Below are 27,288 nucleotides of genomic sequence, written 5' to 3' on the forward strand. Positions count from 1 at the left end.
AGCATTCTACGGAAATAACCAAGAAAGAAAAAGCTGACGCCATTCGTTTCGAATGACACATGAACATGAAGAAACGGTGCCAGTTTGAACTCATGAGACAGAGCCCACGCATTTTTTTGAGGTAAATCGACTAGTCAGACCGAAAGCTGATTAAATAAACAATGAACTGACAATAGAAAGGGATTAGGGGGCCAATTGATAAATAAGTTTTACCGAAGTTTTTCCTCTACTTAGCACATGAAGCTCGAAAAGGCAATAATAAAAATTACCTCCAAAACACAGTAAAAAAATAAGCCAAAACCGTAGTTGATTGAGGTAAGACCATAACCGTTGTTAAGACACATGCCTACCCACCACATTCAACAGACTTGGAGAGCAAAAAGGCCAAAGATGGTTTTGGGTCATGACTTGGAAAATCCACCAGAACCTCACGAAAAATAATTCGCCGAGGGTTGTAATTAGGGCAACTTAATCCTGAAGCTGGAACATTTTTTAAAGCCTTGTGTCCTATATGACTGTAAAGAGAAGGAAAAGACTATGTTATTTAAAGTGATTTGGTGCTTGGGGGCCACCTCAAACTTAACGCAATTTTACTTCGAAGTTGAAGTAAAATAAGATCAAACTCTAAATTTCTATCTTTCCTCGGATCAAATATCTCACGATCGTCTCCACAGACAAAAGAATAGAATAAAATAGAACTTACCTTTTATTCAGTCGTTCCTTGCTGATGCGGAACTCGTAAACCGCTGCATTTTATGACCTCACACAGCTAGTGTTTTGGCAAAACACATGATAACTCGACAATATACAATTTGCTGACACAGTGATTAATCTTGTTAATAATAAGACGAAAGTCCCACTGTAAGCTGCTCCTTTCCTCAGAGCTTACACCGAAGGCTTGATCAAGAAGTCAGCAACATGGATTCCAAGAAACTGCCTCGTTTCCGCGTAGGGACAAAGGATTGCATGACCAGCCTAATTTAACCACCTCGGTCGAGAGGGACTGAGATGGAATGATAGACACCTCATGACGTATTATACTTATAGATAGTTGGGAAGCTACGAAAACATGCCGATTCATCCCAATGACTTGAGTGGAATATTTGTTTGGAAAATTGCGTCAAAACTTTACACCCGAGAAATGGTAAGTACTAATTTATTGTTTGATGGTAGTATTATAAAACGTTTCGCGCAATTTTAGGCAGATACTTCCGATATTTAAAAGGTGCTAAGGTACTTGGTAGTTTTGGTGGATGTCGGGCGTGGACATCCACCAAAACAGTGATCAAAATCAACAACAGTACTTTTTGAATTTTATCTATGGCCAATGTTAGACCTTAAAGGAAGAAAAACAATTATATTCCCCAAAACATTAGCAGTTTACGTTCTGGCTAATTATTTCTTATAATGCACAGCTACTGACCAAACGTTCATAATGAAATCATAAGCCATGATAGAAGAATGGTTTGACCTGCTACTGGAGTAAATAACCACAATTTATTTCTTTGTACACAGATATTTTTGCAAAGTTCTTAAGTTAGCAGCTTTTATTATTGAAACCATAATCATCACATGGTGTTCAATGTAGAATACAAAAGGTTTTGGTGTGGCAATCATGTACTCTTGAAATATGATAAGAGAGAGTTTTTAACTGATTTAACAGATGTTTGCAACAAAATTCCATATCCAGAAGTTTCTTCCTCTACTTCCTCTAAAATCATTACCTTTAAATACTACAAATCAGCACATCAGTAATTGTTATCAGGGGTCTGAATATCTTAGAAATCTTTCACATTGATTTCAAGTAACCTATTTCACTTGGATGATTAATTATACACTCAAGATGTCGAATAGTAATAGTTTAATATTTGTAGTGCGCAAATTCCATTTACATATGATCAAATGCGCATAACAATTATAGAATATAATAATTACATCAGATAATAAATTACAGTAAGATCCTTATCAAATGTACAAAACTAATAAAAACCTTATCTAAATTCTCAAAAAAGAATGAAAAAAATTGTAAAAAAAATTGTAAAAAACTATTAAACCGTGCACAATTCAATCCTAATTAAAGGCTAAATTAAAAAGATGAGTCTTTAGTTAAATTTTCAATTTACTAAAATCAATCTCGTTACGCACTTTATAAGGAAGACTGTTCCAAAGTTTAGGTGCTACACACATGTAAGCACGATCACCTAATGTTTTCTTTGTTATGGCATTTGGTGCTTGCAGCATGAGACCCTTCTTACTAGATCTTAAGTTTTATGGTCCATTCTGCTGCAACTTAACAAGATCTTGTAAATAGATTGGACCATGTCCATTAATTGCTTTGAAAGTGATCATGATAAATTTGAACTGTATTCTAAACTGAACAGGTAACCAGTGCAGTTCTCGTAGAACTGGTGTGATGTGACACATCTTTGGGATATTAAAAATAATCCTTGCTGCCGAATTTTGAAAGCGTTGGAGCTTAAATAATTCTCTAGCTGGTAAACCATATAAAATACTATTACAGTAATCTATCCGTCCGATTACTAAGGCATGTATCAATGTTTGTGATGCTTTCTCATCTAAGCATCATTAGCTTACATTTTACAAATTATTTCCCCTTTTAATTTATGGATAGACAGTGAAAGGCCTTTGCCACTTTGGTAAATACAATCATAATATACCATGTATTTTGTGATAAATTATTTACCACAACATAGGACAGTTGTTGCTGAATGTTTTTTGTTTGATTGTTTGTTTTTTTTTACATACAACATCCAAAACAGTGGAGAGGATAAATTTAAATGGAAAATTTTATTAGTGGTTAAAATGAAAGAACATTGGAAGATCAAATTAACTTTATTACCCAAATTAACTTTGATTTCTTGCTTATGCCAGGCTCCTAATATTCAAAAGCATTATTATTTTTGTGTTCTTTTGTGTAACATAACTTGAAAAATAAACACAGAGAAAGGTAAACAGAAAGGAATAAAACTTGAAGCTAAAGCAAAGTTTAATTTGAGCCATAGCTGATTGAAATACTGAGCACTTAACCCATTTGGTAAAGTTCATGTATATGTCAGCCAGCTTGTCACAAGTCTTCCCCCTCTCCTCCAAAAGTCTCTATAAACAAATTTTACTATGTGGTCCTGCCATGATGATAAGTATATTACAGCTCCTCAATTTCCTTCTCTCAAAACAAAGTAACTCTGAATTTAATAATGTGATGGACTTGATAAAACTCTACCAATAACTGGCTGCTACTCGTAACATTAATTTCTTGATATTTAAACCAAACTGTTTTGAAGTTTTAATATTCTGTGATCTTTACATTTTTGGCATTGCCATTTCCTCTTTGAGTTGATTGCCCACTCTTGTTCTCCCTCCTCTTGAGTGAGACTTACTTCCTCATCCAACTCATCTATAACAACAACAACAAAAGAAAGCGGTATGGTAAAATCAAGGTATGTCTCGTCAAGGAGGGGCAAAGATCACAGATATACCATAATCAATACGCTATAAATTAGACCCCTAATGCTTCATTTTGCAGTGATCACCTTCTTCTTTTTCATTTTCAGACCAGACTGGAACCTCCATATGCGGGTTTACTTGTTCTGAGTGGGGACAAAAGAAAAAGGAATCAGCGTTGTAAACTTTTCTCCACTTATCTGTTTTTATGTGGACATTTGCCGGGTCAATTCTTGAAATGCGGTTTTTAACCTTAGCTCGATACATGTGCGTGCGCAGGTCAGATGTTCTAGGGAAGTATCGTTGGTTTGTGTCTTGTGTTGATCATCTCGAAACAAGACCTCTTTCACAAAGATTTTCAAATGCCGTCTCTTTTCATATATTTCCTTAACTCCCCCCGCAACAGGCTCGTGGATCCTCTTGATGATCTTCTCATCTAGGGGTTGAGATATTCCAGCGACATATAGAAATAAAAAACTCGAACTGTGAAAATGCTCGCTATTTCAAGTGGGAACGCCCTAGTAATACACACCTATACGTTATTTACTCCTTTGCCATTTTTTTTGTACTGTGAGAATGCTTGAAATTGTACTTTAACAACAACAAAGAAAACGAAATCATGGCAAAAAATGTACAGGCACTTTTATGTCACACTTTGACCGGCTTGCCCGCCGCGTACTTTTTTTCATTGACCGTTGCATTAATTCGTGTTGAACACTAAGTTACCTCGCCAACAAAGTGATTCTGATGGTCTGTAATGAGAGTTAGTTCAATGTAAATCCTTCTTTCGTACTTAGCGATCCCTTGTAAAGTTTTTCGAAAATATCTAGACGCAGTCTCCCATCTCTTTTTGCTGTCTTCTTGAATCTGAAAGACTAAAAATCATACATTTGAAGGAAAAATATGGATGTCTTGTAACAGTAAACTGAATGCCTCTCATGCAGTGCACAAATAAGCTTTTCCCGATGCTTCAACTCAACTTTTCTGTCAGGTTTTAAAATTGATTCACAGCGTTTTTTTCACAGTGTGTTAGCTTTGTCAGTTGACCACACTAACGTCCCAGACACAGAGAAAAAAACATAGGAAGCTCGAAGTGTCTTGAATAATCAAAAACGAGACCACCCAGTTTCGTTCCAGTCAATAAGCAGGTGATTATGTAGCATGAATTTTGGACAGTGATAACGCTTATCGGATTTATTTAACCGAATTCGTTCTGTCAATACATGAGTGGAGCTACCTTGTGCGCTCCAAAAAATAAAATTTCTCGCATTTTTATCTGTACTTTGCAGTCAAACTTCCGCGTGTCTTGAACGAGAAATCTTTTCTTGAACACGAAATTTTTGTGACCAGCCTTCTGTAAAAGACAAGTATATCAGCGTAAGATGAGTGATAGTGCATTTCTCAAGCTGTATATTTTTTGGAATATGAAGAAACAGAAGTGTCATTGCGTGATGCCTTGAAAGATAAGGAGCCGACATACGACAGCTTGATAGAAATAAAAAAGCGTAGAATTGCGTTTATTTTCTCTTTTGTAAGCAGCATACGTCAGTGAAAGGTTTTTATAATTGGTAAGTTCTAAACCATCTTCAATTTAGCCGAGATTGAAGTATTCTGAGATCAATGTCATATGACCCAGTGATCGATGTGTATCTGACCTTTCGGTTTCACAAGCCATAGGTGACAGTAGTAACACCAATGTCGCGGATGAGAAATATATGTGTATGTACAGTGCAATATTTCATTTACTTCTTCTGCGTCTTTTCGTTTCCTTTTCTCCCCAGCTTTTCTTTTTTTGCCGTGCTGACAATCGAACACTTTCCTTCGCAAAATTATGAAAGGCACACCATTAAAAGGAATTTTTTTGTACCTTTAATGTCTCGTGGATCTTCCCAGAGTATTTTGTGACTTCTGTTCGAGTGATCTGTTGTTAAATTGTGATGGAAGATAGGATCAGTAGAGCAAGGACGAGAGTGATACAAGCTATCACGACGTAACGCTTTCAAATATATATGGGCATACCTGTGTTTCCGAAACCTTTGTCAGCCTTAAAGCAAGGAAACTTCGTCGTCGATCCTGTCTCGAATTCCGCAATGAGTTTATACGCCTCATCAACAAAAGTTATGTATCCAAAATTGTCCTCATCTCTACCATCAGGTAAATTGTTCACGCTTTAAAATTCCCGCCATATTGTTTCTGTTTGTTCTTCGGGTGTTCGGTTATGTCTCCGCGCGGATTTCCGAGAATCTTCGGTTATGATTTGCAAGTTGTTAAGTATTCCACCTCAGTCCCTCTCGACCGAGGTGGTTTTGGTGGATGGAATCTAATGCTGACCATTTTAAGCGGCACGCTATCACGCGAGGAACTCAATGAAGAGCAAGTCTCTTACTCTCCAGGTGTGCGTGACATTTGAGTAATATTCATTTCATGCATTACAAAAAAGACTTCCTCTCAATAGTTGTACCCCGAAGATACATGGAGATCCCGACATGGTGCATTTGAAGGACCTGGCTGTGATAAAAAAAAAAAAAATTGTCCAACTGTAATTGAATGTTTTCACAATTTAAAAAACGATCAGCGAGAAAAACTGACCAAGAACAATTTATGATAAAAGAAATGCATGTTACCTCACCCTCTGTCACGTGACGTGTTTAAGGCAACTATCATGGCAAGGATTTTCAGGCATGGCAGAAATTCAAGTGTGCACGTGTTAGACCTGGAAGGAAACGTGGATATAAGTCACACTGATCAAGGTGTTTGAGGACAACTACGCCGTGAAAATGAATAAAGGAGTTAATTTTAAAGAAATTTGGTTTTATCGAGGTCATAAGAGGAGGTAGGGAGAAAATCGAGATGTTGGCCGGGATAAATCGATTTCAGTTATCTTAAGTTAGCTTGGGTTCGAATTGCGGTTTCCTAACGTTGTTTCTTATTCCCGAGGTTAGTTTGAAATTAAAAGAACAAGTCTCATCGCTGTTTCCCAACACATTATATGACCTAAAGACGACCAAGGCACACTGAAAGAGGATAAATGTTATCATTTTGAGCCATTTTTCGTGGACAAAATGCCAAATACCGGTGAAACGGAATGTGACATATATGTGCAAGTAAACGATGTACATTTCGGACTACCGCCTCGCAACATATGGAGGTTTTTATGTAATATATCAAAAACGAGGGCGAGTGCTTCATCACGGGTTCCAAACACCGAGAAACAGATGAAAGCACGAGGCCGAAGGCCGAGTGTTTGACATGTCTTCTCAAATGAAACAATAAGAAATTATGTAGTGAAATTATGTATGGGACCTCAACTTGTCAACAAAACTTCGTGTAAAACCCGGGTTCCCCTCACGTTTAGTACCCCCGCGAGTCTTGGTTTGCCAACATGACGAGGTTACCAAGCCAATTTCAACGGTTGTTGTGTCGTGTTTAAAAAGGACTCGGATGTCTACAAACATTTTAACGTTTCACTGAGGACACGAAGAGCCGCCTGGCGTCGATCATGAGGCTGAGATTGTGTGGCTAGAGAATCGAGATGAAAGTTCAACCTTTGTGTTTCCTCACGTGGTTTTTTGTCTCCGGCATGAGGAAATATATCCGCACAAGACAACCTTTCCTAGAGATGAGAATTAAATTCTATTTGACGCAGTGCGTCCTAACTGCTTTCTTGATGCTTAAATACAAAACATTCACTCTCGCTATAAATAATAATTTTTAGCGCAATCTATAGCTAATTACATATGAATAAAAGAGTGGTGCGTAAGGGGAATAAGGATCTAAACAAATATGACTAATTGCAATATGCAATGGCATATTGCAACACTTTGCCCTTCAATTCTACGATGGATTTGTGGCCGTGGGCACATTTTAGCTCGGGATTTTTTACTTTGTTCGGGAGGCTGTCTGGACAGAAGTGTTCGGCCTTGTTTTCTCTTTAAGAAGAGAAAATCAGGATTCCAAAAAAACCATTAAATCAAGTCAAATCGGTAAAATAACGACACCAGGAGCAAGCAATACACGTATGGAATAAGGTAAGCCATTTTTATTTAATATTTTCACTTTTAACTACCTCTATGGCTATCTTGTAGAAAATCCCATCCAAATCCTTCTAAATCGATATGCAAATTGTGTTCCTTGTGTGGTTCTCAAAGAGAGCTTTGGCTGCCTGTGGTTTAGCAATCACAAAAATAGGAAATCCATGTCAAACTTAGGTGCTATCAAAGGAAGAGAATGTTACCAAAATGCTGGTCAGCATGGCATGCAAGGCTCAGTGCGAGGCATGAGGACAAACTTTTCTCATCAATAAATCTGCCGCAGAATTCTGACAGGCCTGGAATACATATAACTCCGCTTGTTCAAAGCTAGTTACATATTATTATGCAAAGTTTCATTTACAATAACTCTGGATTTAATGATCTTGATCCTTAGATTTTGGATATTTCATAAAAGATATCCAAGCCAGTAAATTGTGAGGAATTTTCGACCCTTCTGTGTCCCCTTCTGCAATGTTGTTTGCAGCCAGTGCCCTCACGCCAAGTTGCCCATTGCCTTGACCACAATCTTTTCCCATAACCTATCCAGGCCAGACAATGAGTAACATGAACAATTAATAATGAACAGTTACAAATTAAAAGTGGAAACAACTTTAATTGAAAGAACACCAACTGTAACAAATGCAAAACAATGCAACAATGTATCTGTAATATTACCATGGAAAAAAAACCTGAGAGATTTGTCTGTAACCAAGTTTGGTTGCGTTTTAAAATATCCGTATGGTTCGAGTGAAACGAACAAGAACGACACGAGTCGAATACCTGTGCACCGTGTATTGATTTCTATACAGCGAGCGCCGTAGTCGCCACCAAACTGGTTTTGTAAAGCGCCTGAGGTATGCGTTATCATTCTGCGGAGGTGAACGGTCACTATTAATCTGGATTTCTCTGTGACTTGAGCTACGTCACAAAGTGACTTATTCCTTTTTTTTTTTTTAGCATAAAACATGGCCTCCGCGTGCGAAGTTGGGGAATGTCTCGTTTTCTCCTCAATGATGTAGTAAGATTTTCAGAGAGTGGTAACCACGACTGCGATACCTTAGATTATGCAATTTTCCGATTAGATTGGGTCTTAAATGTGCGGCGCGTGGAATTTTTTCTTCTTTTGTGAGAGGTTTACCTAAGAGCTTGTATTTGATGTGTCGAACGGTCACTGTGAATGCAGGAGATAGAAACTAAGATGACGAAGACGATTTTCGGAGAAGTAAAGGTTGCTTCACTTCACATTTAAAAGAAATATTAAACCGATATGAAATCTTGCGACGGCGAAAAAGAAGAACTCAAGTGAAGGATAATCTACTCGAAGTGGAAGAAGACTTTGAAACTTCAAGGAGACTAATATGATATAGCCAGAGGTCATGTGTAGGATTTTTAAGATGAGCTCGGGAGGCTGTTTTTTAGGGCTGTTTAATGATATTCTTAGCAGTAAACGTCTGTAAACATCAGATCGTAGGTGCTCGCGCGAGCACACGCAATTGTCAGCGGTAGCTAAAACAGATCACGAGCAAATGTCGATCTTATGGAATCCAGATTTTTAAATGCGCGAGAACGCGCGTGGAATTGCTAAACTCACGAAAGCTATGGCATGAAAACAAGTCCGGTGACCCCTTCTTTTTATTGTTCCAATATGATAATAACGTCGAAAGAAATCATCCGAAAAAAAACTAGAAAATTCTACAGAAGGAAATTGGTGATGTGTGAAATTTGCCCTTTTTGTAGATATTCTGAAATTCCGCTCCGTAGAATTTTTGGAAAATTTTTGTGCATTTTCCTTTTCAAGTGCCAAAAGCAATCACTGAAAAAAATCAGGGGGTCACCGGGTTAGTTTTCGAATTATTTAAGCCACAAGCTAAAAAATGCGTCTGAATAAGCCTATGAAAGCGTTGCCATGGAAACTGCTAGTGACGAAATGACACTTATTTTTGGATAACCAATGACTATGTAATTCAACCCCGTAAAAGTGTTGAACTGGCCTTGGTCAGTCTTTCTGTTATATTCTTTCAAAGTTACAAACCATCAAAAAGATGAAAACCGGTACGAGCCACCTTAATATGCCTCTCACGGTAAAAGAGACGTCTACAGTGAAATGAAACGTGTTGCAATAAACAGGAAGACAGTGCCATCAAATGAAAAGACAGTTATGGCGGGGATTACCCCTCATAGATTACAACACTGCTTATCCATGATTAATTATTATAAACCGTACAACTTCATAAAAAGCGGAATTGCGAGGTTAAAACTCGTGGAAGCATTACAATAAGTCATAATGGCGTAAACATGAAAGTGATCAGCACTAAGAGGACTACATTCAAGATGGTTTTATTACATTAAAATCCATTCTTGGGCTCATGAATTATTAGTTAGTTTGAAAACTTGGGCAAGCAGGGAAGTGCCCCGGGCAAGCAAAAGTTAAAGGTTACTTGCCAAACGGGCAAGGTGTAATTCAAATATTTTTCGACCCCTGTTAGGTGTGTGCTTCTTTCCTCTAATCTATTGATATGTCAGATGAAAAACTCAAAGCAAGAACTACATCTATTTACAGAAACGCATTAACAGAGCTAGAGGGCACTTTAAGTTCAAATAGGACCAATAAAAACATTGGTGACCTGCATGGTGCAAGTGTCTGTACATCTGCCATTCGCCATCGCGAACGTGCCTCGGATAACTTCAGGTGAGTAACTAATATGTCATTTATTAAGCTTAAGCTGAAGGTTCTTTATCTGTGAAAAAGAAAATTGTAGCCTGCAGAACAGGCGTAATTTTTTGGCGTCTTTTAGGCAGACAGGCGAAGCTTTCTCTTCCCCTCGCGCGCCACTGGCGCTTGGCATTCACCACGCTTTCGCCTCTGTTCGCCAAAATACGCCAAAAAAATTCCGCCTGTTCTGCAGGCTACAATTACGTTATTATTCTGCGGAGGTGGACGGACACAATCATTCTGGATTTCTCTGTGACTTGAGCTACATCACCAAGTGATTTATTCACTGTTTCGTTCACTTTGCCGCAGTACTTACGTTAGTCTCCGCGTTTCATTCAGAGATTTTTGTATTTCCAATTTGGCATGGCATCAACTTGTTCAAACGTCTTTTAAAATCTCCATAACTCTCCATGTTAACAAACAACGAAAAGCACTCAAAGGCGATTTTGCAAAAAAAAGCAAGACCTTTAATTCGTTCTTTCTGCACCGCATATCCGGCCACTGATATAGGCTCCGGCCGTGTGCCCTCCTGTTTACTCCTACTTTTGTGAGCGTAAGGTTTACCATTCATGTCATACATGTATTTTAGAATTATAAATTTTTTACAGCACAAATTTCAAATCTTATCAAAAGCACTACAAATAATCAAATTTTTCATGCACCACTTCATTCGTTATCACTTATCTAAAATTAACTTAAGGGCCAATATGTAGATGACAACAGATTCCGCATGCATAAGTACTAACTAAGAAACTCAGGTAAATATTATATGCCTTGTTCTGAAGATTTCCCCGTTTTAAATTTCATGAGAGCAAGAATTTACTTATTTTTATGAAAGTCCGTATTAACAGGACGACTGCAAAACGTTTTAACAAAGCAATAACTACGTATGATGCACGATCCTCGCAGTAGATAGCGCTATATATGCAATAGCGAAAATCAGACCTGAAAAAAATCAGGCCTGTACGGGATCCGAACCAATGACCTCTGCGATACTAGTGCAGCGCTCTACCAATTGAGCTAACAAGCCAACTGGGAGCAGGCCGTTAAGTTGATTCGTAATAAAACTTTGAGATAGCTCAAACTATCTCAAATTGATTCCACACGCGAAAAAAAAAAAATCAACCAAACAAATCCCTGCAAACTTGACTAAGTTGAAAGAAAATAGAAGATTAACTGATTTTTTTCAGGTCTGATTTTCGCTATTTGTATATATAGCGCTATCAACTGCGAGGATCGTGCGTCATACGTATCTATAACCGCATTTCAAAATATATGAACTTCATATATTCATCATATCTGATTTATCATCACGGGTTTATTACCAATCAACTTAACGGCCTGCTCCCAGTTGGCTTGTTAGCTCAATTGGTAGAGCGCTGCTCTAGTATCGCAGAGGGCAGTGGTTCGAATCCCGTACAAGCCTGATTTTTTTTTCAGGTCTGATTTTCGCTATTGCATGTTTAGCGCTATCTACTGCGAGGGTCGTGCATCATACATATCAATAACCGTAGTTCAAAATATGTGAACTTCATATATTTATCAAAACCAAAGCAATGACTGTTGTCTTCCTAATAACTGTAAGCAAGTCTCTAATTAGATGCCTGCGCTGTTACTCTTCGAGCTCAATTTTTGGTAGATTATCAAAGCAGCTCAAACTATCTCAAATTGATTCCACACGCGGAAAAAAGAAAAATCAACCAAACAAATCCCTGCAAACTTGACTAAGTTGAAAGAAAATAGACGATTAACCAGATCCAAGAACATTCCAAAAGTCTCCTATACCCAGCCAGTCAATCTAAAGTGTTTGGTTCTCTGAACATCAACGCTTAAATCAATTGTTTATAACATGTTGTTTGGCTCCGGTGAGCGATTATCGCCACATTTCGCAATAGAGAAGAGAAACGAAAACAGTTCCGCTCAAAAAGCGAAGGTAAAGAAGCTCAAAATAGCACTTTCTCAGATTCAGTCGTTCCGTACTGATGCGGAACTCGTAAACTACTGAATTCTAAAACTTTAGGAAGCTCATGTTCTGATAAAACAAATCTTAACTCGACGATTTACATTTTGACTGACACAGTGATTAATTAGTCTTGCTGATAGTTAAACGAAAGTCCTACTGCAAGTTGCTCCTTTCCTCAGAGATGAAACCGAAGGCTTGATGAAGAAGTTAGTAATACTCCAAGAAACCCGCTTAGTTTCCGGGTAGTGATCCAGAGAAAGAAACAAAGGATTGCGTCACCAGCTTATTTTAAGTGGCACGCTATTATGCGAGGAGCTCACGCGGACCAAATCTCTGACTCTATCAGTGTGCGTGACATTTGAATAAGTCTTATAAATCGATTTCAAACAAGACTGGCTCTGTAAATCTTAGAGTGGTATGATGCATAAATTCTTGTGAGCATTTGTCGTGAAACTTGTACTGTCCAAATTGTACCTCGGAGATAAGTGGAGATCCCAGCACGGTGCATTGGAAGACGTGGCTGTGATAAAAAAAAAACAAAACAAAACAAAACAAAACAAAAAAAATTCAAATGCTTTAGCGTGCACTGCGTTGACAATGTTGGTGACAGTAGATCTTCGTGTCAAATTAGTCTGTAACTGTGAGTTATCAAAATTTCAAAAATGATCAGCAAGAAAAAGACTGAAAATAATTTATAATAAAAGAAATGCATTCTATCCAATCCTCTGTGACGTGACGTGACGTGATTAAAGGCAAGTATTAAGGGTTTTCACGCATGGCAGAGATTCACGTGCCCACATGTCAGACCTGGAGGATAACATGGATTTAAGGTACACTGATCAAGTTGTTTGTGGACAATTCAACCATGACAATGAAAAAAGAGGGCAGTTTTAAAGAAATTTGCTTTTATCAACTGATTTAATAATGCAAATTGGCCACTGCTAAGAGGTTCTAAACATGACATTTCGGGCGCGGGAACGAAAAATTAAGATTGAAAAATAAAGGAAGCGCTGTCTCGAGCATTTCACTTTGAGCTTTTTCATAATCTCTCTTTCCTCTCTCCGCTGACGAATTTGTGATTGCAGTTACACCATAATACAGGTGACCACATGATTTAATTATAGGCTGATTTTGCTGGATACGTTGCTCATCTTGTTTATGCGATTTCATTTTAAACTCTTCTACCACAGTGGACGGTTAAGGTTATTTCTCTGACGTATTCTCTTTGGAAATGAACGGAAATACTCCTGCAAAATCCAGTGCATGGTGAACTTCCTAAACGACTGCAGAGAACCCATCACTGAAACAAACCTTTCTTTTACTTTTCTTTGTATTTTGGGCTAGACTGCAGAATACCCGACCACCATTTACATGTCATTAAGTAAGAATAGGGTCTATTGCGTTATGCCTCGTTCTTTAAAGCCTCCCGACACGTGAAAATGAGGTGGACAGGTAGTTTGAAGTTGATCCGTGTTTCAGTTGGACAGACGCTTGAACAGGCAAGCGTTACCTGACAGAAATACCCCCTCTCCCCCACCACCCGCCGCCAGAAAAGAAAATAATATAAACGTATTCTGTCTTATGTTAAGCCTCTCACATAAATACTGACAACAGTCATTGCTCGCCCTCACATTTTGCCCCTCTTTCTTGTTTCATTCAGTTTTGAAGAATTTCTCTTTTTTCCTAATCACTGACGGCTTTTCCTAAAATACTGACCTGAGGGTTTAATGTCCCATGAAAAAACAAGAAAGGAAAAGAACGTGCCGACAAGAAAAGAAAACATGCACAGGATCAATCGGGAATGAATTCAAAGTGAGAATAATTGCATTAGGTCACTCTTACGCCATTATTTACAGTCACATCAGTCAACCTCGTTCCCAGGGCCTTTCCCTTAGTTGGGGGTGAATGAAAGAATGAATGAATAAATGAATGAATGAATGAAAGCCTTTATATAAAGAGGGTAGCACTTAATAGCCAGAGGCTAATAAACTTGTGGCCCTCACAGATTACACAACTATATAATCAGATAAATATGTAAGCTAAAATATGTAAACATTTAAAATAAGCATTTCAAATAAGACAAGATTCAATTAAGAAGATATTATTAAATAGTAAAATGATGCAAACATTGTTGTTCCTTAAAAATCTTGGCAAACATGTTCTTTTTAAAACATGCTACAGAATCTAGTTTCCTAATTTCAATAGGTATACTATTCCTAAGTGTTGTAGCCGAAACAGCGAAAGAGCGTCCTCTCTCTGATTCTCTTTTGTATTTAGGACAAACAGCATTAATGCTTGATTATCTAGTGTTGCGGGAGTGCCGCTTATTATTCAAAATTCGGTGTTCATTAAGATTATTCGGCAAACGCCCATTAATTCGCTTATACATTATTATGCATTTATCTATCTTATGTTGCTCATAAAACGGAATCCAACCTAGCTTGTTAAACAAAGCAACTGATGGTGTCGCGCGATCGGCATAAGAAATAACTCGTGCCGCACGTTTTTGCAATCTTAAGACCCAATAAACCATCTCTTTGTCGCAATTTGCCCAAACCACGTTGGCGTAAGACATAACAGGGCGAATAATGCTATTATAAAACTGAAGTCGCTGTTTAAGAGGCAAACAGGCTCGAATCTTAGCAGTATTGCGATTCTAGGGGCCATCTTTTTACATACTTTCTCAATATGTTCAATATATGACAATTTGCTGTCAATTTCTACTCCTAATAAGGTAGCACAATCCACACTATTGAGCTGTTTTCCGTTTACAGTAACAACTATGTCACTTCCATTTATGTCAGCCACACATCTTTTCCCAGTGATCGTGAGTACTTTAATCTTGTCGTCATTTAAGGGGAGCTTATTTGCTGAAGCCCAAAATTGAATTTCAGAGACAGACTTATTTAGTGATGGACTTAAGTTGGTTAAGTTTTTCACATCCGCAAAAGCGTTGACAGTTATATCGCCTGCGTAAAGGTCCAACTGAACACTTGTATACAAGGGCAAATCGTTAATAAACAAAATGAAAAATAAAGGATCTAAAATACTGCCCTGAGGGACTCCATGCAACATCAAAGCTTCGCTTGACTCACTCCCATTTACACGGACAATTTTGCTTCCGATCCGACAAATAAGAGTGACACCAGGCAAGCTCCCGGGTGACTATACCGTACCGCTCCAACTTGCGCAACAATAGCTTATGGTCCACCATGTCGAAAGCCTTTCGATAATCGACCAGGACCATGCTGCATACATGATTGTTATCTAAGCCGAAAAAAAGCTCGTCACTAACTTAATTAGGTGGAGGGGTGGAGCTTGAGGTGGGAACAAATGGCAAAGGCTTTTGGAACGCGGTTCTCACATCCGCTAGTGGCACACTTGACTGAGCCTCGTGTGCTAACTTTTTTTCCTTTCCACATTTTGACGTAATCTGCAATCTATTACGTAGAATATACAGGGCAACGTGGAATCTGAAGTCTGTGTCACCATGGCCTAGAGAGCGATTTTTTTATTAAATAATTAAAACTTCGCTGTTAGCGCTCACTTCAACAACTTAACCGTGATTTGCACTCTCCTTCGGTTTTACTTCATATAACGGTGCATGCAAAAACGAAAAACTACTGAAGGCATAAACCTGTACGATAAATTGGCTTGGTTCACGCAATAAAAAATTTACCCCGCAACCTATCTTTGTAATAATTGGCTCGGCTCAAGAATGGCTCAAGAATGAGTTCGAAATCGAGTAAGTGCAAGAAAAGAAGCCTCTTTTCAGAAAATGCCATAAGTGATTAACATGTAACTTCTCCCTATGATATCCATACATTATCTAGCAAACACGCAATGAGAATTTAACACTTAGTACTACAAATCTAACACCAAATTCTCGTAACTAATTAACTAGCAAATGTGTATCAACTAGAGGGGAGAATTTACAATCAGATCTTGAGAGTAAAAAGATTCAGGCAATTAAACCCACAAACCAAAGCCTTTGGTTTGTGGGTTTAACTCTCGTTGACCCAGAAAAAAGATCTACAAAAGTTACTTTGAGTACCTATAATAATAAACAATCAAGTCCACAAAAACTATTAACGTTTTCAGGCTTCAAGCTGCTTTCACGACAGCCTTTTACCATAAAGTTCTGCTATGATCCGTAATGATTCAAAATATTTTGTTTCCAACCATTTCGTAACTGTTCCTTTCTCAAGATTAAGCTTAAAATTAAGATCATTAAAATAAATTGGCGAGATCTCCTGTAAGCTAATGATGTAGATTAGTTTGGCGCTGCTTCGCACTTTTACAGAAAGTGCTTTAAATAGCTATATTTCTAAATTGTAAGTATAAAACCTGGTCTGTATTTGTCCACTATGGCTTGAAGAGATTCTTTTTTTAACTTACTAATACAATCATTAAACCGAATATCTAGTGCGGTTAGCGTACAGCTTGGATTCTGTAACGCTTCACATAGCCTAGCAACACCGGTATCAGTGATATCATTATAACTCAGATCTAGTGTGGTTAGCTTACAGCTTGGATGCTGTAAAGCTTCACATAGACTGGCAACACCGGTATCAGTGATATCATTATAACTCAGATCTAGTGTGGTTAGCTTACAGCTTGGATGCTGTAAAGCTTCACATAGACTGGCAACACCGGTATCAGTGATATCATTATTACTCAGATCTAGTGTGGTTAGCTTACAGCTTGGATGCTGTAAAGCTTCACGTAGACTGGCAACACCGGTATCAGTGATATTATTATCCATCAGTTTTAGTGTGGTTAACTCACAGCTTGGATGCTGTAAAGCTTCACATAAACTGGCAACACCGGTATCAGTGCTCTTATTCTGCATCAGATTTAGTGTGGTTAGCTTACAGCTTGGATGCTGTAAAGCTTCACATAGACTGGCAACACCGGTTTCAGTGACCTTATTATCGATCACAAATAGTGTGGTTAGCTTACAGCTTGGATGCTGTAAAGCTTCACATAGACTGGCAACACCGGTATCAGTGATATTATTATCAATCAGATTTAGTGTGGTTAGCTTACAGCTTGGATGCTGTAAAGCTTCACATAGACTGGCAACACCGGTTTCAGTGACCTTATTATCCATCAGAAATAGTGTGGTTAGCTTACAGCTTGGATGCTGTAAAGCTTCACATAGACTGGCAACACCGGTATCAGTGATCTCATTATGACTCAGTTCTAGTGTGGTTAGCTTACAGCTTGGATGCTGTAAAGCTTCACATAGACTGGCAACACCGGTACCAGTGATATTATTATTACTTAGGACTGGTTCTACTATAATTAATTCAGACACAAGAGAGTGTTCATTGATCAGTGAATTACAGACTCGTTGCATTCCAGACATTGTTAGGTGGCAATTAACAAGCCCCAACCTCTTAACTGGGACGAATTTATCAGAACATTTGTCTTGTGCCTCTCCTCTGGCTTCCTCTTTATTTAGTTCACTGATAATGTCCAACACAAATGATAATGCAATGCTGTCTATATCTGATAAACCACGAAAATACATGACGCCGTGTGAACGACTGAACGCTTGCGGATGACTCCTGATAAACGCTTTAGCGAATTCTTTGTCTTGATACTCACTCAGACACTTTGCTCTCAGAAATCCAGTATAATTCCCTGAAACTTGACTACTAGTCAACAACTTTTCCATCAGTTCCTCTTTTCCCTCACTTGACAAAATGCCAGCCATGAATTGGAAAACCATTTCAGAGCATTTCTCGACTGGAATACGATTTTCCTTTACAAACCAATGGGCGGCTAAGAATTCTTGGACAGTGAGGTGTGTGAAGCTGAAGTGTTTCGTGGTTTTGATCGAACCAGTCCTATAAGGCTGACCACAGTAAAGAAGACCACTACCTTTCAGTTTGTTGACTTCTTCCAACTCAAAACCGCCTTCTATCTCGCTTTCATCAAAAGTTGGCTTCCTTTCAAGCAGAAGTTTTGCCGCAAGTTTCGATAATTTCTCTAATGTGGTTTTGATGACCGGAGGAGGCTTGAATTTGTTAGGAATTTCTTTGTGTTTGTATTCTGACTCAGAGCAGTGCTTAAGTTCAAAAATATCAATAAGTTTTGTGTAAATGTCGGTTGTTGAGACAGGAAGGTCACGAGGATTTCTTGTGTCGTTTAGAGTATACTCCATCTCGAAGCACAACAGATAACAGAGCATAGGAATATGAGCAAAACTGACTAGGTTCTCATTCTTCATGACATGTTCAAGCACAGCGCTCTTCATATTTTCGTTTTCCTTGAAGTACTTTTCAATGTATTCTTTAACCTGTTGTGAAGAAAATCCTACAATTTCTACGTACCGTTTAAAACGGATTCCTCCCAGCTTATCCGATTCATCAGGCCGCGAGGTTACAACAACGACAGAACCTTTCAGTATCTCTCCCTTGATGAGTTTTGAACATAAAGCGGCCACCGGCATTTTACATCTAGCGTCATTCTGATATTCTTTCCCCGAGTCTCCAGTGATGTAATCTTGCTGAGAATACTCATCATAGCCGTCAAGGATAATCAAAACTTCTTCGGGATGGTTTACAATATACTCAAATGTAACGTCATCCAATATTGAAGAAAAGATTAAGATTTCGCGTAAGGTCACACGCTTTTCCTGAAGGAAATTCAATTGACGGAAAGTAAGCAAATAAGCAAATTTAAAATTTGGAATTTTAATGTTTTCTCTTGCTCGGAATAATTTCTTGTTGGCCCAATCGCGAGTCACCTTTTGGCAAAACAGAGATTTTCCAATCCCTGCTTTTCCAACGACAAGAATAGAATTAGGATTCTCCTGATCACTACTCGTGCCAAGAAATATTTCATCGCAATGCTTTACTGAAGTACCGCTGGCTTTTCCGTAGTATTCGAGCACTGATCTTCTTGAATATCTCTGGTCAATCCTGGTGAGGCCTTTTCTTCCATGTTGTATGAGAAGATTAGTGAATATATCATCTGTTTTCGCGTTGGAGATGGTGTGAGAGGCTAACAGTTTGGGTTGGAACTCCGTTTGGTCTGTAATGGAAGTCTTTAAAGCTGTAGTGTAAGCAGTTATGGCTGAAGGATAAGAAAGAGAAAATAGTTAATAAATAACAAGAACGCGAGGAGAACAGTTTGTGTACTTTACTGAATTCTTACTCCACAGGGTTGAACTTTTAAAGCTGTTGTGTAGGGACTTACGGCTAAACAAAAGGGGAAGGAAAATATCTTATGTGAACACGAGTAAATGCCGTTTAAATACTTTCTATCGAGTTCAGCACAGGGAGATTAGCTAGCAAAGAGCCGAGTGCTTGAAAAGTGTCTATTGTGTCTATCAGTTGAGGAATCCACCCCTATCCAAAGGATAGAAAAGGTTGTTTCGTTAAAGCGTTATTCCTCCCTTAAAAATCAAGTATATCATAGGGTAAACAAACCCTTTCGGGCGGCTGGTATATCAGCTGACAATGTCCAATACTGAGCGACTGTCTGAAAAGTGAATATTTGCAGGGGTAATCGCAGAGAGCCGAGTAAAATTAAGGATTAATTTCACGCGTGCTTTCAGAAATCTAATAAGAAGATCAATAACGCATGCTGTTACGCACGTTCGTGGAAAGCCATTTCAGTTTTCACTTAGTTTAATTTTTGTACAACAACGTCAAAGAAATGAAAGCAATCCTGTTGAAAAACTTTTGCCAGCAATGATATCAAAAGTTTTAGGCGAAGGTAATCTATTTTAACGTTTTCTAAATTTTGGTACTTGCCTGGGGCAACTACCAAAATTAATTTAAAAATGCCTTCTGTCTGAGCCAATCGGCATTTGGTAACTTTGCCCTCAGTCTATCTTACAAGGACTAGAAGCGAAGTTTCGAGGGAAAATGTAACATCATTAGTACAGTCTCCGAGCCACGAACATTATCAGTCAGCAAACCATAAAAGAGTTTATTTATTTTGTATCTCTTAATTTTCATATCGCGCGAAAACCGCTCTTTAAAAAGCCAGAGTTGATCTGACGGCGGATGAGTATACGCGACCAGCATTTTAATACCACTATCACTGGACTCAACTAAACGAGTGTGTTTTTCTTGAGTGCAAAAAAAAAACAAAACAAAAAAAAAGAAAAAAAACCAGAGATGAAAAGAGAAAACTTGGGAGGAGGCTTTTTTTCCAATAGCTTTGTTTCTCTCTGACGGAAACAATCAGAGGACAAATATCCACGCAGACGAGAGTTATTGCCTGATAACTTAGGTATCCAATAAAATCGAATTAGGTATCCAATAAAATCGAACAAAAATTAATGGTAACAATTCGTAAAAATTGTTAACAAATGTCTCCCTCCCCCATTCGCTTGATAAGGTTGGTAACAACAACAATGGATTTCATGAAAAAGTTGTCCTTGAGAGGGGAGTTAAGTGTTGTCAGAATAGCGTGACAAGGGTTGCGTGACGCATCATTAAGGACGCTTGACCGGTCCTGTTAAGTCACTTACAACCATGAAAGATGGAAAAATCTACATTTCTCAAACTCCATCACGCTTAAGACCCCTCGTAACTAATTTCAGAAACAGATATCTCCGTGAATGTTGAAAAACCAGATCTTCCTAATTCTGAATCTCTAGTAAGGACTCCCTTTAGTTTCAATATAGGTCAGTGAGAATCCCTCAAGAGCAGGATGTCTCAGACCTGGTTTACACTTAAGCAGATTTAGTGACCAATCCGGGACCTTTAGGTAATGGACGCGCTTAACCTTTAAAAAACACCAATTCATAACTAGAACAGCGTTCCGACTTAGCCGCTGCTTTGGAGATAAAGAAGGCCGCCGAGGTGGAATTAAGAGAGGACTTTCGAATCCGAATACTTTAAAAACATTTTTAAGTTTTGAAGTTTACCTCATTTTATGGGAAAGTCTAAATCTTCAAGTTGCGATAAAATTGTGGACATATTAGTCTTTATTTTACCCCGTTAACCTATTTGCCTGAATAGTCCCAAGCTCTTAGAGAAATATTTACATCATCAAATGATAGATGTTGAAACAGAGGTTGTGACAATTGGTTCCATTCTCATCTAGTTTGGGAGGACAGTGGTGGTGAAAAATCTGGTTAAAAACCGTTTCAAGGCGGGGCGTTGCTACATTTATCGACGTGCGTAATGAATTCGAATTCCCTAGCGACAGAGGCCTCCCCCCACCCCCACCCCCCTCGAATAGATCAGAGGATGTTTCAGTTTTTTTAATTACTTCTCTGAAACCTTGCAACCTGATGCTTTTTTTCAAGTAGGAGGAGAGTGGAGGTGGAAAAGAAAAAATCGAGAAAAAAATCGAATTTGTATGGATTCCCAGGTCGGGAGGAACTGGGCAGGAGATATTACCTAAAGGAATGTTGAAGGAGTGCTAAAAATGGATATCATAGGCATAGTTGGCAAAGGAGGAACTATGCATGTGGAACTAACGATAGTGTGGTAGAATTCTTAGGGGAGATCAAGTAATGTGACTTGCAGGTAGTCTATAAGTTCAGAAAACGTTTGGTATAGATTTGGCCTACAATGAGGTGGTACATAGATGAAAAAATTTTCACAGTAAACATGTATGCCAGAATATTAAATCATGACTTGAAGTTCACAATATGGGCCTCAGCGTGTTCGAAAAAGTTTGGGAAATCATTGTCTTTTCTTTTACAAGTGCTGCGGCATGAGTATTAAACCTAATGTCACAAAGTTTCTCAATTCTTTGTTTTACGAAAAGCAGCGTTACTCCTGGATTTAGGACCCAACTATTTATTTATTTATTTGTTTATTTCATTTGCAACTATTCTACTCAAAGTTAAGGTACAGTACATACCACTCTTTGTCTTAAATGTTCTGACGTCTGGCTCACTGTCTCCTTGTTTGTTGACAGCAAACAGCTTCACTTCGTACTCTGCGTCATACTCGAGACCAGTTATCTCGTAGTGAGTTTCCACAATGTTTCCCCGTTGAACCAGTTCTGTGGATTGTGTCATGGGTTGTTTCGTCCATTCCAGACGGTATTTAATGCTGCAATTACTGCTATTAGCCTCTACTTCTGACCAGGTCATAGACAAATCTCTGTCAACTTCACTTTCTACATTTGTGATGGTGGGTTTCTCAGGTAAACCTATTCAAAATAATAATTCTTTTGAGTTTTGTCTCAGTGAAAGTGAAAGTGAAAAACTTACTGTAACTAGATTGATCGCTGTGTGTAGTAAATTTCCTAGCAACACACCCCTCCCTTAAATAAACAAGTGGGTTTTTTAGTTTTTTCAATTACTTTTCTGAGATTTTGCAACTTCCTGATTTTCTTTTAAGTAGAGGAGAGAGGGGTGTGGGGCATCAAAAACGGAGAAGTCATTCTTACCCCCCCCTTGCAAATTCACTGAAAAGGTACAAAGTTGGAAAAAATTTACTCAATAAACATCTATTCCAAAATATTAAATCATGACATAAAGTTCACAAAGTTATATCTAAACTCAACATGTTACTTCAAAGTAAGACAACAAGTATAATGATTGGTACTGAAATGTACCAGTATAGTAAAGCAAGTACAAGTCTAATAATTTAAAAGCAAATTGGGTGTAATCTGTGAATCAAAATACTCAGACAAAAGATTTTTAATTCTATGCCATGATCATTGTGGTGTTTGCTTTCAGAGGCATACATTTTCAAAATCATTGGCTGGTAATCAATACCAACAAAAAAATTCAACTAATTGATGCAACAAGAAACATCAATAAAAGATTGATAAACTACTCTTTCCAGCATCAAAAATTAATCACATGTCTATTATCAGTGTAATTTACAACCAAATCAAAGGTGACCATAGTGAAAAAATGTTAGGCAAATCATTCTCTTTTCTTATATGAGAGCCACAGCATGAGTATTAAGCCTGTTGTCACAAGGTTTCTCAGTTCTTTGTCTTTAAGTAAAAGCTGTGCTCTTACTGGATTTAAGACCCAACTCTATTAATTTATTTCATTTCAACAATTCCACCAAACATTAACTGACAAGTTTAAATAAATGTACATGTACAGTACATACCACTCTTTGTCTTAAATGTTCTGACATCTGGCTCACTCTCTCCTTGTCTATTGACAGCAAACAGCTTCATTTCGTACTCTGCACCATACTCAAGACCAATTATCTTGTACTGAGTTTCCACAATGTTTCCCTGTTGAACCAGTTCTGTGGATCCTATCATGGGTTGTTTCCTCCATTCCAGACGGTATTTGATGCTGCCATTACTGCTGTTAGCCTCTACTTCTGACCAGGTCACAGTGAAATCACTGTCAACTTCACTCTCTGTATTTGTGATGGTTGGTTTCTCAGGTAAACCTGGGCAAAATAATGTTTCTTTTAAATGTTGCCTCTGATGAAAGCGAAACACTCATGGTAACTAATTAAAACACATAAACATGTAAATTAATCATTTCAACAAGTAATAAAAATGCAGAAGGTATTCACAAAACAGTGGTTGGTTCACCAGGTCAACCTATTCAAATGTATGTCTTTAAAATTTTTTTCTGATGAATGCCAAATAGTTCAATCATGTTATTCCTACTCTAAAACATGAGTAATTGTAAATCTGTTAAGGTTTCACAAATAGTATTGATAGAAGGGGATTTACACTGTCAATGATTTTCATATTGTTTCCATGGCCCAGTTGTATTCAAACTTGTACTAAAAGTTCAAAGTCTAAGTTTAATCTACCAATCAACTTAAGAAGTAATTGTAATCAAATGTCATTGAAAAGTAGAAAAAAAACACATGCACGAGAATTGTAATAGCTTGTGATCATTTCCCTTACTCTTGTGTGATTGAGGGATGATATTTTAAGGAGAAATTTGATGATAGTTAGGGGTTAAAAAGTTTAAATGCAGAGGCTCTCAAAATCACATGTCAGATCATTTCTTTTCGCTGACTGTTAACATGCATGCCCACTACCATTCATTCAAACTGTTTACCATTTTATGTTGCTTCGATTCTCCAAACGCTCATTTAAAAACAAAAAACCCACAAAACTCTGTTCTCTCGGTGTGCAATAATCATGTTGGCATTTTTTTCAAACAGATTACATGGTTTCCATTAGAAAGCATCCATGTGTTACAATAAACAAAGAGTTCTGAAATGAAGTGGCAAATGTTAAATCCAATGAAATTAATTAGGTACACACCAGTCTTTGTCTTAAATGTTGATACCTCTGGCTCACTTTCTCCATGTCTGTTGAAGGCAAATAGTTTCACTTCATACTCTGAGTTGTACTCAAGATTGGTAATTTTGAAGCAAGTTTCATCAGTGTTTCCTTGTTGACAAAGTTTGCTGGCTCCTGTCAATGGTTTCTTCCTCCATTCCAGACGGTATTCAGGGCTGACATCAGTGCAGTTTGTATTTGATGCTGACCAAGTTAGAGTGAACTCTACATCCACCTCACCTTCCTCTTTTTGGATGGTTGGTTTGTCAGGTAAACCTTTCAAAATTATTGAATTAGGATTTTTAATTCCTGACAGATGCAACTGTTACTAACAATAGACCTTTGAGGTAATTCACCACATCTCTAAAACATTGAGTGTTTATCTTGTATAATAATCTCTTTCACAAATGATATCAATGCAAAACTATCCATTAGAATTATGACATTATGACTGAACAAAAGAGTTACATCAAGTGCATTTTCTATGCTCCTTGAATCCTTTGTATTACTTTGTTCTCATCTCATTTACCTTTAATTTGTTTAGCCAAAATATGATTCTTCTTTTCTTAATTCTGCACAATTCCCTGATCAATGTACACTACAATTCAACTCACCTAAGATGTCTTCTACTCTTGATTTCTTGAACCAAACTGGATCACATATAAGCTGCTGCTCATTAATCTCAAAGTTTAGAATACCAACTGCTTTAGTGTTCCTCTCACCCTCTTCCAGTAAAACAGTCGAGCAACACTCTGCAGGGCTGGGTAGGTGACTATCATCATTTTCAGGAACAAGTTTCCCATCAGTGTATTTGTATTGATTACTTTCAATATAACAGAACAGAGGTTTGCTTTCCTTTACACCTATCTTAGGTTCAAGATCCTTTAAGATACTGCAATGCTTGCGTCTAAATCGGTCATGGTTTAGCTCTGAACACTCTGAATCAACAAACATCACAACCAATCCAGAAGTGTTATAGAATGGACTTTTCTTGATGATACTCCCCAACTGAAAACATTTTGATTTTGAATTTGATTTAGTAAACTCCACTTGATATTTCTCAGCATCAAAGTTCTCTTTTGGAATAAGTCTGCAACTTGTTATGATAAAGTACTCACTCCAATCAGGGTTTTGGACCTTAGGCTCATAAATCAAACACCCCCAGCCAACAGCTCCATCTGGACGAGTTATTTTGCAGAGAGCCTTGGGTCTCTCCCTCTCAAGTACATCACATGATGGCTGAAACATGAGCTCCCTGAAAGATTTTGCCATTTCACTGGTAAGAAGCCAGGATTACCTTGATGTAAGAGAGAAAAAAAAACACTTATTAACATGATATTCAAGTTACAACCATAAAGATGCACATACAGTCATACTGGATTTGGTGGTTTGAAAGACCTTGCAAGCAGGCTGGTCATTTACAAAATAAGATCCATGTAATTGACTTTGCCACAGGAGTAGTCATGTTAATGGTCTTAGTCCGTCACTAGATTATGATAGCCAGGATGTAATAATATTCTCATACTTAAAATGTTCATCATGTTACTGTTGTCATTCCCCTAAAAACCAACTCTGATCCACAGGGATACAATTGGCCACTGAAACCAGAATGCTCTCTACAATCGGTGGTTTTAATAAATTTTTCCATCTGAAGCTGCCAATGGTGTATTAGGTAAATGTGGCCAGAAGGGGGCTGTAAGACCAGTTAAACCCAAACACAAGAGCCTCAGAATAAATCCTTACAAAATCTTACAGATGTGTTAAGGTATGGATGGAAAACTTAAGTTTATTGCCCCCACAAATTCAGACTAAACAATTGGTTCATGCTTTCTACTATGAGTAAATTGAGGTATTGATGGAAAAACTTTTAGCCCTGCAAGCAAATACTTAACAATTGGTTCATGCTTTCAACTGTGGGTAACTATTTATGAGGTTTGGTGAGTAAATGTTATTGCCAGGCAAGTATTGAATATTTGGTTAATGCTCTCAACTGAAGGCATTTTGAGGTATGGATAGAAAATGTTATTGCCCATGCAAATACTCAGTTACAATTGGTTCATGCTTTTGACTGTGGATATGGTAAGCAATTGGATGAGGTTGAGCTGGTTATTATGAATTATTGAAACCAAGGTCAGAGTTACACAGACACAAAGATTGATATTCTTTGTAGCATGCAAAAACTGAATTCAATAATTGTATTTTTATGCATGTTTTTTTTTTTTAAATCTGCTAAAAAAGACTTTTTTCTCTGAGTTAACAAAAGTTTGAGAACACTATACTGATTAACTGGGTTTGGAAACAAGGCAAACCATGAACTTGACTTGATAACCCAATATCTGCAGCAGGTGAGTCAGTGAAGCTCAAAAGAAAATAGATCAGCAGTGTTTAAATATCCTATATATGTGTACATTTTTCTTTCATTTGTTTTGTTTTACAGATTTCCATGAGCATTTCAGTGCTTTCTTACCTTTGATGCAAAAGCAGCAGTTTTTATGTTTTCCCTCAAAATGTTGTGTAAGAAATATGCATGTCCACCCAAAATTGATAACCTATTGCAATTGCTCGTTGTTTGCATCTCTTCATTTGACCACTGTATCACTACAGAGACACTAAAGCAGCAAAGGAGCAGAGTAAAGGCTTCCTTATCTGGTTAATAATTAAAAGTAAACTTATATTCCATCAAAAGCTAATCCAAAGATGCAGATTAAAAAAATTAATTAAAACTGTTTAAACAACTATCAATTATCAACTATAATTTATACTGTCAGTAGTATTTTCCTTCCATCTTATATTGTTTATTTATTTCTCTCTACTTTTGTGAGTAACTTAGAGCATGGTAAAATTAAAAACTTTGTACAGCACATGTACTCCAAATCTATTGAAAGCTCTGCAAATAATCAACATTTTCATGCATC

General features: G+C 37.7%; 2 protein-coding genes and 1 long non-coding RNA gene across 4 annotated transcripts; 1 reads left to right on the forward strand and 2 right to left on the reverse strand.

The window, feature by feature from the left end:
- The first annotated feature begins 985 nt into the window (after positions 1-985).
- On the forward strand, positions 986-3,954 carry LOC148726417 (uncharacterized). Its single transcript, XR_015990015.1, has 2 exons — positions 986-1,144; positions 3,573-3,954. It is a non-coding gene; the product is annotated as an uncharacterized LOC148726417 (long non-coding RNA).
- Positions 2,794-6,158, reverse strand: LOC148726418 (uncharacterized). Of its 2 annotated transcripts, XM_088728621.1 has the most exons (6): positions 5,482-6,158; positions 5,330-5,383; positions 4,700-4,816; positions 4,256-4,337; positions 3,552-3,608; positions 2,794-3,415 (listed from the first exon to the last, which is right to left on the reverse strand). In XM_088728621.1, exons 1-6 carry the CDS (start codon positions 5,569-5,571, stop codon positions 3,282-3,284), a joined length of 534 nt encoding a protein of 177 aa, XP_088584747.1. In that variant the 5' UTR covers positions 5,572-6,158; the 3' UTR covers positions 2,794-3,281. The 2 variants fall into 2 exon arrangements, with proteins under 2 accessions (XP_088584747.1, XP_088584748.1); XM_088728622.1 differs by lacking the exon at positions 4,700-4,816 and having other exon boundaries at positions 5,482-6,152.
- Positions 6,159-14,099: 7,941 nt separating this feature from the next.
- Positions 14,100-25,645, reverse strand: LOC148726419 (uncharacterized). The gene is made up of 6 exons (XM_088726320.1): positions 24,988-25,645; positions 24,381-24,649; positions 23,260-23,551; positions 22,712-22,765; positions 22,214-22,303; positions 14,100-19,279 (listed from the first exon to the last, which is right to left on the reverse strand). The coding sequence occupies exons 1-6, from the start codon at positions 25,643-25,645 to the stop codon at positions 16,497-16,499; spliced, it is 4,146 nt and encodes a 1,381-aa protein (XP_088582446.1). The 3' UTR covers positions 14,100-16,496.
- Positions 25,646-27,288: the final 1,643 nt, after the last annotated feature.

The sequence above is a fragment of the Stylophora pistillata genome, chromosome 7, assembly GCF_964205215.1.
Source record: "Stylophora pistillata chromosome 7, jaStyPist1.2, whole genome shotgun sequence".
Taxonomy (NCBI): Eukaryota; Metazoa; Cnidaria; class Anthozoa; order Scleractinia; family Pocilloporidae; genus Stylophora; species Stylophora pistillata.